This window comes from Aythya fuligula, chromosome 8 (genome assembly GCF_009819795.1).
Source record: "Aythya fuligula isolate bAytFul2 chromosome 8, bAytFul2.pri, whole genome shotgun sequence".
Lineage (NCBI taxonomy): Eukaryota > Metazoa > Chordata > Aves > Anseriformes > Anatidae > Aythya > Aythya fuligula.
In genome coordinates, this window is record NC_045566.1 from 30,880,258 (window position 1) to 30,896,127 (window position 15,870).

General features: G+C 39.0%; 1 protein-coding gene across 1 annotated transcript in view; it reads left to right on the forward strand.

The window, feature by feature from the left end:
- The window catches only part of ABCA4 (ATP binding cassette subfamily A member 4), a 70,598-nt gene that overhangs the window by 30,908 nt on the left and 23,820 nt on the right, over positions 1–15,870 (forward strand). Inside the window, exons 15-22 of the mRNA XM_032191821.1 lie at positions 1,407–1,628; positions 2,820–3,024; positions 4,928–5,026; positions 9,031–9,255; positions 11,828–12,005; positions 13,367–13,498; positions 14,242–14,381; positions 15,236–15,373. Coding sequence (XP_032047712.1) covers positions 1,407–1,628; positions 2,820–3,024; positions 4,928–5,026; positions 9,031–9,255; positions 11,828–12,005; positions 13,367–13,498; positions 14,242–14,381; positions 15,236–15,373 — 1,339 coding nt within the window. The remainder of the gene's footprint in view (positions 1–1,406; positions 1,629–2,819; positions 3,025–4,927; positions 5,027–9,030; positions 9,256–11,827; positions 12,006–13,366; positions 13,499–14,241; positions 14,382–15,235; positions 15,374–15,870) is intronic.

The window sequence follows — 15,870 nt, forward strand, 5'->3', positions numbered from 1 at the left end:
CATTTATAATACTCAGTGCTTGCCTACTTAGAATTTATGACACTATTGCAATGCAAAAAGAGACAGAACAGCCTCAACATTTCCCTCCCTGACTGAAAACACAAAAGTATCTTTTGCTTCTGTGGCTCAGAATTGCTGTTATTTTTGTCATATTTTAGAGCAATTTGGTTCTTGTCTTTGAGGCCCACCTCCTACCTCTTTCCCCTGAGAAAGTGTCTCCTGGCTGCTCTATTCAGTTGCATAAATCTGTAACATTTTGATGGGCAAGAATGCCCTTCCATCTTTTCTAATGTGGGAAGCTGTTGTTGGTATAAATGTGTAGTTATAATTGAATCCACTCTATCTAATCAGCCAGCCCTGATGTTTTAGTTCTTTGCAGTTTCATTATAGCTTGGGTAGATAGAGAAACCTTCCTTCATTTGCTATGCTGGTTTAATTAAAAATCAGGATGTAGTTAATACCAGAGAGGAATGTGTTTATACCTATAATTCACTTCCCTTCCTGAATTTCACTATGTCAGTGGGATGCAAATTTATAAATACATTCTTGTAAGAGACTGTATCCCTGTTGATAAAGAAATCAGTCTCACAGGCCCACTGGTATAGTACAACAATGTTGAGACTAATTTATAGCCTTGTAGAGTTATTCTGAACCTTTTGTAAGGCTTGAAACAATGTTGAGACTAATAAATAGGTCTCAGCTTTTTTTTAGAATAAAAAATCAGCAGCAGTCCATGCTCTTTTTGAGAGGGCATGTTCAATCTACAAAAGCTCTAAAGGAAGAAAAGTCAGAAGTTCGTCCAGAGGGTTCTTTAGTACACAATTAGTTCAGAGAAACTGCAGTTGGATTCCTCAGCTATGATAGCCTTCTGGAATTTGAATATCATTTAGGGGTGGAAAGAAGTACTTTGTAATTTTCCTGTTACATTTTTTTAAGATGCATTTTGTCAGGCTTCCTTACATCATCTTTCTTACATATGAGCAAGTGGACTGAGGAGAAGATACAATGAAAAATTCTTATGACAGTTCAGATAGTTTTATTTAAAATGTGTGAATTTCCATGCAGGCACATCTTGCTTAGACACATTTGCATATAAAGACAAGGACATAATGTGTTTTCAATCAGTTATGAACTTAGCTCAGCTATCAAATACAAATATGAACGTTGCAGCCTGTGGTACTGACCTGTAGTCATAATTCAAAAGCAGGGATAAAGTTAAATAAAGGATTTGTTTTTGTAATGACTTCAAGTAGTGAAACATTACTCTTGGGCAAGATAGATGTATTGGGTAAGAAAGACTGGCTTATTGCTTATCAGAGGTTACGTGTCAATGGCAATTCTGACCTTTTCTGCTAGTTCAAAATGTGACAGTACTTCTAATTCATCTGTTTTTCTTTTGCCTACAGTGCGGCCAAGTCCTACATTATAGCAGTCCACTTCTCTTCTTCCTATTCCTACTGACCTTCACTACAGCTACTATAATGCAGTGCTTCTTGTTCAGCACCTTCTTCTCCAAAGCAAATCTGGCAGCTGCCTGCAGTGGAGTCCTGTACTTCACCTTGTACCTGCCTCACATTGTCTGCTTTGTCTGGCAAGACCGCATGACTGTTAATCTGAAGACCTTAGCAGTAAGCCTTTCACTCATTATATGGTATTTTGGGGTTCATATTGAAGAAGCCCTTCTTGCTATCCACGTGTGAGTAACAAAGAACTGCACACCTCCTTGCCTTCGCTTTTTTGATTCAGAGAGAGACACACCTCTGAAACACTTAGAGATTGCAAGTGGATAAGCCTTTATAAGGAAATGAGTAGAGTTGGCCCATGACAGGTTATGATTTGAGAAGGAAAAAAGATTGCTTTTTGGAAATTGTACACAGTTTAGCATAAAGATAACTCTCTTCTCACCCTGAAGTGAAGGAGAGGGGACCAATGTAAGACTTTGCTAGCCAGAAGCCATGAATGCGTTTCTCTGCTCCTAGTATGTTTGGTCTTACATTTGTTGTTCAAAGGTTGGCCTGACAAACAGCTAATTACAAGAGTTACAGGGGAGTTGTGCATGTGGAGAGGGGTCTGAATTAAAAGTAACATTTTTAGGATGAGTAATTGAACAATGAACGATTGCTGAAAACCAAACATTTTTTACTTAGCACACTGTGATAATGCCTCACTGGAAGTTGCTGTCAGGATCCTTCTTGTCTGTCATTCCTGGCTGAACTATGTGTCCTGTTAAACAGCACCATGCCCTTTCTTTATGTGTCTTTGCAGAGCAACGTTGAAGACAGCTTTTGGGTGCTGTGTTGGTTTATTAGTTTGTTGTGTGAAAAAACAGTAGCAGACATGGCAGGGAAGGGGATGGTTGCAGATTTCCTTATCCCAAGCATCTGGTATACTTTGTCTTGTTACTCACACACTGTCCCTGCCCCATACACTCAGATATTTTGTTTCTCCAATACAGGCAAAGTGTACACTGCAAACCTCTAGATGAATATATAGTATTTTCTGAACAGAGACATTTATAGAAAAAAATAAAGTATTTGAAGGATTTTTTGTTGCTAAATAAAGTGGGGCCAAGGTTGAATTCAGTCTGTTATGGCTTGGAATGTAATTGCTTGGAATTGTCACCATTCAGAGGATTAGACATTCCAGTCTGATATAAAAGTGAAAGCACTTTTCCTGATTATTTTTTAGGCATTATTGAGTTTTGAAGTCCAGTCCCCAAAGGTATTTGTGTGGGTTTTTTTGTTTGTTTGTTTTTGTTTTTTGCTTGCTTTAGAAAATGTCTCTCTGTCTGAGTTCATGATATTTTTTCTTTATTCCAGAGTTTGCTTTCTCAAGTAGCTTTTGGTTTTGGTACAGAATACTTGTCGCGCTATGAAGAACAAGGCCTTGGCCTACAGTGGGGTAACATCAGAACCAGTCCTTTGGAAGGAGATGAATATAGTTTTCTGTTTTCCATTAAAATGATGCTTTTTGATGCTTTTCTGTATGGAATACTTTCTTGGTACCTTGATAATGTTTTTCCAGGTATGTCAATTTCTTATTCATATGAAGTAGTGGTAATTGTTGTAAGTTACATTAGTCTAGTCAGTCTCTGATTATTTCTCTGTCAAAACCAGAGTATGTGACATGACTGTGAGTCTTACCCATTATGGCACCATGGGTTTATTAAGGACTTCCACTTTTTTCCTTTTTTTTCCTTTCTCCCATTTTAGTTCTGACAATAATGGCAATGAAGGAAAGAAAAAGAAAGGTGATATACTTTCTGGTCCTGTACTTGTCTGTACACAGCACTTACTGATAGTCCAAAACAATATATGTATTTTTTTTAATTGTTTCATATGTATTTGAGGATATTTTGCTTCCATAATTGTTAAATGACCTTAATTCTGCTTTGTTTGTGTCCCTTTCAAAGTGAGCTATGCTACACCAAATTAATACCATTTTGGTTTTTAAGAAATGTGTCCTCCCAAAGAAGTTTAACAGAAATTATCTTATTTACTTTCAAAGCTGATATGCAGTAACTTTCATAAAAGTCACTTTTTGGACATGCCTGTGCTGCATCCCTGTTTATTTAAACAAGGGTAGACAATGTATTATTTCCACAAACAATGCAAGAATTAAACAACAGGAGAGAGTTTCTTTGCTCATGTTTCCAAGTCTATTTTTTTTTTAGCCAGCACTTTACACAAAAGTAATATTTCTCAGAGATTCTATTCAGCATGTTCAATTCCACTCACCGTTTGTTCTGAGTGTCTCCTTGGCTTTCTACTTCTCTGTTTCGCTGAAATTTCTCATAGCATTTCTCTCTTAAACATATGTAGGCCTAGCAAATCAATGCTGTAGTATTTGAACTTACTATTTGAGTTCCTTGGATAATCCCTTGAATCATATGGTTCAGCTCCTGCTCAAGTTTTCTCTGCAAGAAACCACCCATTGGCACACTGCTCTTTTGGCTATTTAAGCATTCTGCTCCATAATGGAGTTCACTTGGCTTTTTGCATTCATCCTGAATGAGAAGCAGTTGTTTTAGCTACCAGCTTCAAAGGGATATAATCCAGTCTGTAACAAGTGCAAGGCAAACTGTTTATGAATTCAGACAGGGCGTTTTTGTGCATAATGGGAGTACAAGTGGTTGCCTGACATAAAGGATATTTTTGTTAAGTCAAAAATAAGCAGACACTTTCACAAAGTGTTTTTCAATGCAGAAAAACTGACCATCTATCAGTGAGCATCACAAATTTCCATTGCTTATCACTATGCACTATCCACTTGCAAATCAGTATAAACCAAGAAAACAGTATGGACTGTCACTGACTCAAGTCTGGTCCAACAAGAATGGATAATGTTATCATACTTTCTTTTTTCAAAACAGAGTTAGCCTGTGACCAAAAAAGGCCCATTTCTGTTTAAGAAAAGATCTGCTTTTTTCCTGGTCTCATTTTTCGTGGAAGGCTATGTGCTAAAAGAACAGCTAGAGTCTCTTTTCTCATTGCAAGTTGAGAGTTCAGGCCCAATGCCTCAACTGTCAAGTAGTCATTTAAAGAAAATTATTGAGTGAGGCTGGGATCCCATCTTAAGCAATCAGGATGTTCCTTGGCAGCTGCTGGTTTGTTGGTTGGTTTCATTGTCCCCAGGTAGAGAGTAGCTTCACTCTGTAATTAAACCACATTCTACTTAAGAAAATTTAAGGTAAATCAGATTATATTTTCTGAATATTTTACTTCTGGGCTAATAATAATAATAATTGCAAACAAAATTTGTTCTGATAGGTGGTTGGTGGGCAGTTTGACCTCTGATATGTAACAATATGACTACTAAGGCAACTGCAAGTGTTTGTAATTACAGTTCAGACTGTGTCTAGATTAATTTGTGCCCACTGAGGAATGTGGTTATAAAGTACATGTACACCTTCTTATTTTTCTTCTAGGGGACTATGGGCTACCACAGCCTTGGTATTTCCCTTTGCAGGAATCTTACTGGTTTGGCTCTAGAAACCCAAAAGCTGAAAAAACAGCAACTATTGATGGTGAGTTCTTTCAAAACTTTGATATTTAGAAATAACTTCAAAACCACTGATCTGCTTAGAGGTGACTGCGTAACATTTTCATTACATGAGCTGCTGCAAAGATTAGGGACAGACATATACTGGGAATCTCAGCAGGTGCCTTTGAACTTGGAGTGGCCTGCTATTATTAGAGTTGCTAGAAGTGAGTCACTGTTCCATCTTAGAGCCTTTAAATCATGGGTTAACAAGCACCATCAAACTCCCACTCTCTAACACCTTTTGAGACATTCAAGGAGTTCTTATTGCACAACACGGCATTCATAAAATGAGTCAAAATGAGATACAGTGTTGTTCTTATTTACACTGAGGATCCCCTTTTCTAAAGGCCTTTCCCCTTTCTGAACCTAATTCTTTTCTAATTCAGACTAATTTAACTGTTTCCTTTGGGTTTGTAAGCAAGATCAAAATTGATGACACCTTTGGACTGACTTGAGTAAGTGCAGAAATCTTGCTTTTGCATAATTTTGTCTGTGTATTGATAGTAGTGTAGTTAGGCACATCATGTGGGTGATTGTATTTAAATTGGAATTAATGCATAATGATGATTAATGTCTGGAGTAGAGGCTTGCTGAAGGTAGTGTTTTGAAACCTGTCTTAGTTTTACAAGTAACAGCAAAACCAATCAAAATGACAGATAAAGAAATCATTTCTTCAGTCTGTTTATTACCACCCTTACCCTTCATCAGCTCAGACTGCTGACAAGGCAGTCTCATTTCAGGATGATGCTTTTAGACCAGAAGGGAGTTAATCCTTTCTGTGAACATGCTGAATAATACATCCACTGCTCACATCTTTTGATCAGGAAAGAGGAAGCTATAACATTGTTTTCTTTGAAGAGGCTTTGTCTTATGGTGCATTCTGAAAGAATGAGCAGGTTTTCCTTTAGGCTAGCTGTGAGAGTATTCAGAATGTTAGAGGCATGTCTAAATATTATGGAGCCTGTTAATCTGCTTTTGCTTTGCAATTGCTACCCAGCCAATTGAAATGTGTGTAGGAAGGAGGAGGAAAGAGCCAAAGGAGGACTTGGAATATGTTTATAGATGAATGAGGAATTCCTGAAGGCACAGATAAGATGTCAGTCACTACATCTCAGTGACTTTCTTTGGAATTTGGGCACCAGAGCTCCTTTGAGTATCTCAGATTTGGAGCACACTTGCTTATAGAATTTTGACATATTCTAGTTACTTAGTTTAACCTAAATTTAGTAAAAACAAAATCAATTTTCTGGTTATCTTAATGGCTCCTAAGTTCTGTGTTCTTTAATGTATTTCCAGTACAAGGGGGACACATGATTTTTTAGGTGTGAAAATGCCAAAACATTCAGTTGCTCAGGTAGGTCATCAACAGAAAAGCCAATGGCTTCTGCTTTTTGCTAGCTTATTGCTAGCTTTTAGTAGTATTTTTCGTGTTGCTTAGATAAAACATTTTGCTTAAGTGAAACCAAGAGTTTATTTTGTGAGTGAATTTATATCAGATATCTGAGCTGATCTAATAGTTCACTGTTGAGAAAAAAAGGCACAAATTTTCAGTCCTTTCTGTAGCTGAGGTCTGTTGAGGCTAGCCTGGGTACCTGGTTGGGTTATAAGGTAGATCCTTCTTGGAAGCCAAGTACATGAAGGACAAGGTGATAAGAAATAACAAGCATGAATGTACTGAGAGCAAATCATGCCTAACCAATTTGATTTTCTTCTGTAATGAGATGACTGGATCACTGGACAAGAGGAGAGTGTTGGATGCCATCTAACTTGTCTTTAGCAAGGCCTTACAGCATTCTGTAGTATTCTGATAGCCAAATTAGTGAGATACAGGTTGCCTGAGTGAACAACAAAGGGGTTGAAAACTGACTAGACTGTTTGGAATGTGATCAATAGCACAAAGCCTTAATAGGAACCAGTTATTAGTGACATCCTTGGTACTAACATTGGGGTCAATACTGTATAATTTCTTTGAGAATTTGAGTGATGGAATAGAGTGCACCCCGAGCAAGTTTGTGGAAGATAACAGATTGGAGGGAACAGTGGGGTGCAAGACAACTGTTCAGGTGGGCCATGACAGGCTATAGAAATGACTTTACAGAAATCGTACAGAGTTCAAAAAAAGTAAATGCATAATACTGTATCTGGGATGGAGTAACCCCGTGTGACAGTACAGACAGTCCACCACCTGCCTGGTAGGCAGCTTTGTAGGAAAGGCCTGGTGGACAGCATGTTGATCATGAGCTGTCATGATCATGATCAAGTGTGCTCATGTAGCCAAGAAGACCAACTGCATCCCGAACTATATTAGCAAGAGTGTAGCCAGACATTCAGGTGTAGTGATCCTTCCATTCTAGTCAGCTCTTGTGAGACTGTATCTGGAGTACGATGTTGTCCAGTTTGGGCATTCCCAATGAAAATGAGACATTGAGTTAATGGAGGGAGCTCAGCAAAGAGTCACCAAGTTGATGAAGAACTGGAGCATATGACAAACGAGATGCTGAGAGAGCTGGATCTGCTCAGCCTTAAGAGAGAAGGCTAAGAGAGTGTCAAACTTCTCAGAAGTACCCAGTGGGAGGATGAGAGGCAATAGATATAAGCTGGAAAACTGGAATTCTGATTCAACATAAGAAAAAAAAAAATCTTTACTATGAAGGTAAAGATACTGGAACAGGTTGCCCAGAGAGGTTGTGAAATCTCTATTCTTTGAAAAAGTCAACCTGCTATAATTCGGCCTTACTTTTATGGTTGAACTGTAGACATTTGGAAGTCTCTTCTGATCTAAATTATTCCATGATTATCTCAGCTAGCCTCAGAGCATTACTAAGAATTTGTTCTGTACTATTTCATCTTCTCTTTCACAAAACATCACCTTGGGTTTTCTCAAGCAGGGACACTTAGAAAGGTCAACTCTGTGTGATGAATTCCTGAGGCGTGTGATTCTTACCTCTTTAAAGAACTAAGACTCTTTAGTGTGCCTCAGCTTACATAAGCAGCTGTAGAACTTCTCTCAACTCCTATCTTTTCCTTCAAGGGCAATACTAAGCATTTTCTTCATTAGTCATAGCTCACTAATGTGTTCGGAAGGAAATGGGATAAGAAAATGTCAGATAATGAAAATGCAAGACTGAAAAATAAAACTAAACTGGTAAATCATGCAGGTACTTTTAAAATTTAGTTTTATTGGTGTACTTTTTTATCCCTCATTTTGCCATTTTAGGTGACTAGATAAATTTGTTGCTTATGTAGCTATTTGTGCCCCTGGTAACTTTATGCAGCTCTGTGTTCTAGAATTTCTCATAGCAGAAAATTATGGTGAAATTCCACAACAAAATTAAGTCCCAGGCAATTTGATAATGGTAGTGACATTCTAGGCTACCAGCATGAATCTGTTATGTATATAGTTTCTTCAGGATCCCTCTTCTTTACACCATGGTTCTTGCTACTCCTAGTGATTTTGTATGACTCTTCTTCTGTGTCAATAAAGTCTGAGAACAAGTTGGAAAGCCAGAAATTCTTGTGTTAACACCAACTCATTCACTCTGGACTGGAACTAGCCTCTTAACCTAAGTAGCAGCTTGCTTTTCATTTAATCTTCTCATTGGGTTTTCTTCTTCTCAGTCCCTGTAAGTCTGTGAAACACTTGTATAACTTTTCTCTTAGTGTGGTGAAGAATTTAGTCTGGAGCTTCATGGACAAAATATAAATATATAGAACATATACATTGTGTTAGTAAGGACCTTCTATTCTTGAGTCTATAATTGCAAAATTGTCAGTCTTCTTCTGTAAATATCTGTTTCTGATATGGTGAAGCAGATTTTAATATAGATGACCTCAAGTGCTGTGTTCTTAACCTGAGTAAAGCACTTTGATTAATGCTCTTGCAGAGCTCGAGGCTTAGGACTACATCCTTTTCCTCAATTCACCTCTGAAGATAAGAGGAAAATAAATTTTGTTTGACTAAATGTTGGTTACTTTTGTTTTATATAGAAAACAGTCCACAGTCAGAATGCTGTGTGGATCAGAAGGCCATGGAAGGGGAAAAAAATGAAAGCAGAACAAAGAAATCTGAAGAACCTGAAAAGCCAGAAGAAAAGAGTGACAACCAGGGGGAGAAGGATGGTAAAAACAAACAATGTAAACACAAACGAGAAAAAGAACCCGACGAGCAGGGGATGCCTAAGACAGATGTCCAGGACAAAGATGAAATGAATAGTAAGGAGAGAGAGCAATCTGAGTATTTCTCAGATACCGTACTTACAGTACTTCATAACAAAGTAAACATAGGAATGATTGCAGTTATTAAAGAGGTTGGCGTGCGACTGCCAGAGCTAAGTTTAGGAGAGACACTGATTCTCCCAGCTACCCTCCTACTGATTTGTCTACATTCAAGATCACTCAGAATATTTTAGACAATACCCATAAAAGACATGCCTTTCAGGAGAGCTCTGTAATTTGGTGTGTGTGGGGGTTGTTTGTTTTTGTTTTGTTTTGTTTTGTTTTGTTCTTTATGGTGGAAATGCAGGCTGTCTCTGTAACAAGTTAGTGTACTTGCTAAGGGGAAACCTCTGAGAGACATACATTGACTTCCTAGGATTAAACAGAGCCATGACTTTAATATAAATACTTATGCTAAGAAGAATGCTGTTCCCTTCTGCCCCCCTTTCTTTGCCTGTCTTCATTGTGTTTTGCATCTGTGGGGATAGGTTTGTTTCAAAGGGATTTATCTGATGTGCTATGTGTCTGTCTGTAGCCGCTTCTGATGCTGACATTAGCCACCACCTAAGAATTCCTGAATGACCTGTCTTGTTTTCAAGTGCCAGTGTTCTCTTTTGTGGGAAGCCAGAGGACTTTTCTGCATGTGATGCTCAGAGGAATGATGTGGATTCTGTAGCAAAAGTAACTGCTATAGACATCTCTCTTGAGAAGCTGGAGATAAAAGTGGGGTCATCAGAGTGCCTCACATAGGCACTGAAAGCATGCATTCAGGGTGAATAGAAACAGGGCAGGACTTCAAAAGAAACAAGACAGGCAGAGGGCAAAGGTTACTTCAGCCAATCTTCTTTTAGTACTACCTTATCTTTGTGGTGCTGTACTCAGTTCCAGCTGTTATGTGCCCAGAGAAGAAGGGCTTTGCCTGTCACTGCACAAAGAAGCCTTCCTTCCTTTTCAGCCAGCCATGCAGAAACTGGGAAGTGGGCAGAGAAGTCAAGAGTAGAGCTGGTATACTCGAACGATACTTTCTAAAATGGCTTCGTGTTAGCGGTGGTGCTTCTTGTAAGAGTGGTGGGATAGGAAATGGTTCTAATGGCTTAACTTCAGTGCAGTCCAACATTAGTACCGGTTCACAGAGCAGGGCAGACACAGCATAAAGCCTAACTGCTTGGTATGCTTTAAGCAGAGCTTTCACCAAAGGCCTCATTCACATCCGCTATAAATGCTGCCACCTCTGAGGAAAACCCCAATGGTCCAAAATTTCATTGTGGGAATAATATCGGAATAGAGAAATGGCCCACCCCAATAAAGGGAGCTCACCCCCCCACCAGTGCATGTCAGGTGATGCTAGGCAGATACTGGGGGAGATCATCAGAGCATTTACCTCAGAAATTGTCAATGAGCCTTGCAGGCAAATACGAACTGAGCTAATGATACGTATAAAAAATGGGATGGTACCTCAATTGCCTGTATATGCAGAACTATCTAGCCTTCATCTCAACTTCTGAGAATACGGGGAAGTTTGTATTTGCCCCAATAAGGCAAAAGTCTAGATTCCTTTAAAAAAAAAAAAAAAAGATTTGTTATGAGCATCATTTTATTTCAAATAAAGCTCCCCCATCTAGATGAGTTATTTCAGCTGCTCCATAGTATACGCAGCTCTCTCATGTACAACATATTTGGGACTTTTTCCCAAGCATTGTGTGTAATGACAGTCTTAAAAGTCACTGATGGAGGTGGGGCTGGTTTCACCCAGATGGCATTGGCTGCTCTCCACACAGGCCTGATGGGTACTGAACGATTTAAGTGAACTGCAATTGCAAAACAGGCCTCCCTACAAAGCCTTAAGTATTCTGTGTAAACAAAAGTGGACAGGGTCTTTAGTTTAAATTTCTCAACTCCCATAATTCACATTGCCCAAGGGCTTAATTTACTTCAAAGGAAGTTTGTTTTGTCTAGAAGCTGATGCAATAAAAATTCCTGATGGTGCTATTTACAATAATGCATTTTTAATCCTGAGAGAAAGCCAGCCCATGTAGTGTTCCTGTTAGGTAATGCCTAAATTTTGAGCTGGCCTCAGCAAGGGGGTAAATTTCACCTACCAGGATTAAAGGCAAATGTTGTTTTTTTTTAAAGCATCATGGTAAAAGAATGCACAGCTGGGCAGATGATTTGAATGGCAGATTTCAGCCTGGCTGGAAAGGCAACATGCTGCTTGTTTAATGTAATCTCAGCCTATCTAAGTATCTACAGACAACAGTGCCAAATAATCTTCAAGCTACACAGTGAAAACAGAAAGCCTGTTCAGCTCCACCTAATCTAGTGAGATACATCTCCACAGACCATTACAACTCTGGGCTCTCTTTCTTCTGCCATTCATAGCTGGGTGAATCTAGACAAATTGCACTGCAGTTAAGAACCTTGCTTCAGTTAACTACTGGTGTGAATGGAGAATCTGGCCCTGGCATGTTTTACTGGGTATATGCACTTTCTGATTTGTCATCATCATCAAAGTTGGGATCAACACATATTCCTATATTCTTTTCTCATTCTTAATTTCTTGCCTTTCAAGTAAATACCTTCTGTGAACCTGAGCCAACAGGACTGATTCCAGGAGTATGTGTTCAGAACCTGGTGAAGATTTTTGCGAACAGGCCCAAGCCAGCAGTAGATGGGATGAATATTACTTTTTATGAGGGCCAGATCACGGCATTTCTGGGCCACAATGGAGCAGGAAAGACAACCACCATGTAAGTCTGTATTTTAAAGAAGCAAATCCAGAGCAGTGTTCTATTGAGTCCTGAGGAGCAGCCTTCTCATTTCACTGTTCCCTTGTTTCTCTGCCACCCTTGTGGCTAGATTGACACAACATCAAGCTTGTTCCAGACAGGGAAATGCTACCCCTAGGCAAAGAGAAGATACGCTGGTCTGGCTAAAGCTTTGAGAGTGAGGCAATGGTGACACACACTAGTGGAAGTATAGAAAGGAAGAAGCAGTTCTCTCCTCCAACACCCCAACATTAATTTCCTATGGCCAGCTCCCAAAAGCTGAGGAGTAAGAAACATCTGGCTGAAAGAGATAAGATTTGAAAACAACTACAGTCTGCATATTCCTGGTTTCTCTGTCTAAGTGGCTTTGTCAGACATGCTTTTGGCCTGTGTGCAAAGGATGCAAATTCAGACGCTCTTTAGACAAAATGGTTATGTATATTAAAGATCTATACCCAGATTAAAATGTTCCTTTAGTTATAGAACCCTAAAGTCACAGGAAGGTGGACTTAAGTATGTTTAATCTTCTTTATACAGGACTTTATTTATCATAATAAAATTAATTGGTGAACAAAACGATGAGTCTGTGAAGAGTTCACCAAATGTTGAAAGAACTGAAGTGTTTCATTACAATGTTCCCCAGCAGAACAGTTGAGGTTTTTAATTCAAAAAGACTTCTATTTCAAAAGCACTTTAAATTGCCTTTGAAAATTTTAATTGTTCCATGAAAAATGTTTGACCCCAAACAAAATGATTCTAATCTGCTGAAATGTTGTGTAAATGTATTTATTAAATGCTTGACAGTTGGACAAGATGATCTTAGAGGTCTTTTCCAAACTTGATGATTCTACAATTCCGCTGATAAAAACGAAAATTTCTACTGCTTTGAAATTTTCAGAACTGAGAAATCCATTACCCTATCCATTTGCAACCCAATATTCTGTCCCCCTTCCATTTTCCAGAAAATAAAGGTTAAGATATGAGCCAGTCAGCATGGCTAGAGACATTAAAGCACTATTTGTCCCACTGAGCTTAATTTTAGACACAGGAGTAGTGTACACTTAACAAACTACTCTGAAACAGTGTAGCTGACAGAAACAGTTTTCTGTTTGCAGGCCAAAACCATACAGGCAGGTTTATCAGAAGTTTTAAACATTAGCTGAGCCACAAGATTCTCACTGCAGTGGATAAGAATATGTGTACATATGCTTTTCATTAAGATTGTTTCATCAAGGCCATAGTAAGAAGTCATCATGCTCCATCTAGTGGAATCATGTAAAATACGTTCCTAATCTGGCACAGAAAGATGAGTGAGTGGGCATTCCCTCATTTTATCTTCATAGGTCAATACTGACAGGCCTCTTCCCACCCACCTCTGGAACTGTGCTAATTGGTGGCCTGGATATTCAAACTCACATGGACTCCATTCGGCAACAATTAGGCATGTGCCCTCAGTACAACATCCTATTCAATCAGTAAGTATTGGTCCATACTAGCTTTAAGAACAAGTGTGCATTCTTGTCACATCCCCAAAGCCTGTGTTGTTTCTCTTGCTCTGTTCTCGGTGTACCTCTGTATCACAGAGGTACTTCTCCAACTCTTAATACTCCTATGATATAGTTGTTGTATGTCCTCAGTAGATTTCTCTGGCATCATTTGTCTGGGAACAAACAAGTCTCCAAGGAAGATGGCGGTGTTCTTTGTATTGGCATTTTATGTTGCAGTATGGGTTGGCAGGAGTTCAGCCTGGGATTTCATGCACTATAATGTAGGCACTTTTTTTTTTTTTTTTTTTTTTTCCCTGAAGCAGAAAAATCTGATCTGACACTGCAGTAGCAGGATATCTTTATGCCCGTTGCACCCTACCACTTGACAGTTGACTACCTTCTCAGATGATATCCAGATTTACTGCCATCAGTTGGTAGTCATACCAACAGTAGTCTTTCTTCCTCGATGCTGTTGCCCACATCAGTACCTGTTTTATTCCCGTAAACAGGTCTGCTATGCCTGTTCCTTTGGTAGCAGTTTCTGATTTGAAAAGGCAAAGGAAGATCCTGTGACAGCTGAGTGAAGTGTGTTGATACCAAACAATATCTGTGATCCAAGTTTAGGGTAAAGTAGCCCCTCTTCCTTCAGCAAGATGCAAATTCATTGTTGTTTGGAAAAATTGTGCTAATTCATTTAAATTGCCTTGATGCCTTTCTGTCTGATTTCACAGCCTTACTGTAGCAGAACACATATTGTTTTATTCCCAACTGAAAGGGAGATCCAGGGATGAAGCTGAACAAGAGCTGGAAATGATGCTAGAAGACATGGGCCTCACCCATAAAAGGAATGAAGAGGCTCAGAAATTGTCAGGTGCCCACAAGATCGTTCTGAGTGTTTATTTTTTCTGCTGCCTTTTCTTCATCTGTGGGTGAAGAACTCAAGTATTGTTTTAGTTCCATTGTTTGAGGCTGTATTTTGCCAAATCACTGTGCACTAGGGAGGTCTTTACTCTTAAAGAGATTGCTTAATGGGACTGCACAAAAAGCTGGCAAAATCTGTCCCTGAAGCTTGTGCTTCTTATAAATGTGACAAATTCAAATATGCTTAAAAGTTGCTGTTTTTAAATGAATATATACAATTATATCCATCAACATAACAACAACAAAAATGTCTATATAATTTTAAGACAAATGACATATTATACCACCATGCTGGTCCCTTGTTTATCAGTACTCTAGAATACTGCATTATTTGGTAGGGGCAACTTCTTTAATTCTAAAGGTTAAAAAATGCATGCAGTGTATTTTGATATATTTCAGTTTCAGGTTCAAAAGCTGAATTGAATACAGAGTCAGGAGTTCTTACACTTTTGTCTTGAGTGCAGCTGTAGAAGTTGGCCAGTTTCACACAAGAATATGAAAAATCTCAGATCTTCATGCTTTTTCTTTCGGCCAGAACCAGAAAATGTAACACAGAACTGAAAAATTCTAAAATAAATAAATAAATTATATATATGTATATATATAATAATTAATGAGTTGGTTTGAACTTCACAAGAAAAATGTGACTATGGATCTAACTTTGCAGAACTTCCTTTGTTTGAGGATGGGTTTTGTTTTACTTGTATCAGTTTGTCTCTCTCCACCCTGAAAAACTGTGTTAATTACATCCCTACCACATGCATGATTCATCTCAGACTCCTGGGTGTCTCCATCCTCTGGTAGGTGGAATGCAAAGAAAACTCTCTGTTGCCATTGCTTTTGTTGGTGAAGCAAAAGTGGTAGTTTTGGATGAGCCCACTTCTGGAGTTGATCCATATTCCAGGCGCTCTATCTGGGATCTTCTGCTGAAGTATCGCTCAGGTAAAAGGTTTGAAGGAGTAAACTGTTGTTGTTTGTTTTTAAGCCTGCAATAGATACAGCATGTGCCTGCTGTGTAAACTGTTTTATCAGAGAATGGTTTGGTTTGGAAGGGACCTTAAAGACCTTCTGATTCCAACCCCCCTGCCATGGGCAGAGATGCCTCCCACCAGACCAGCTTGCTCAAAGCCCCATCCAACCTGGCCTAAAACACTTCCAGGGATGGGGCATCCACAGCTTCTCTGGGAAACCTGTTCCAGTGCTTCACCACCCTCGTAGTAAAAAATTTCTTTCTGAGATCTAATCTAAATCTACCCTTTTTTTGGTTTCAAGCCATTCCCCCTTGTCCTATCACTACACTCCCTGATAAAGAGTCCCTCCCCAGCTTTCCTGTAGGCCCCCTTTAGGCACTGGAAAGTTTGCATGCTGGGAATATATGCAAACAAGATTCTCTGAGCAGACAATTATGGATGCAGCAAACTGAGTGCTGGCCCTGGTGC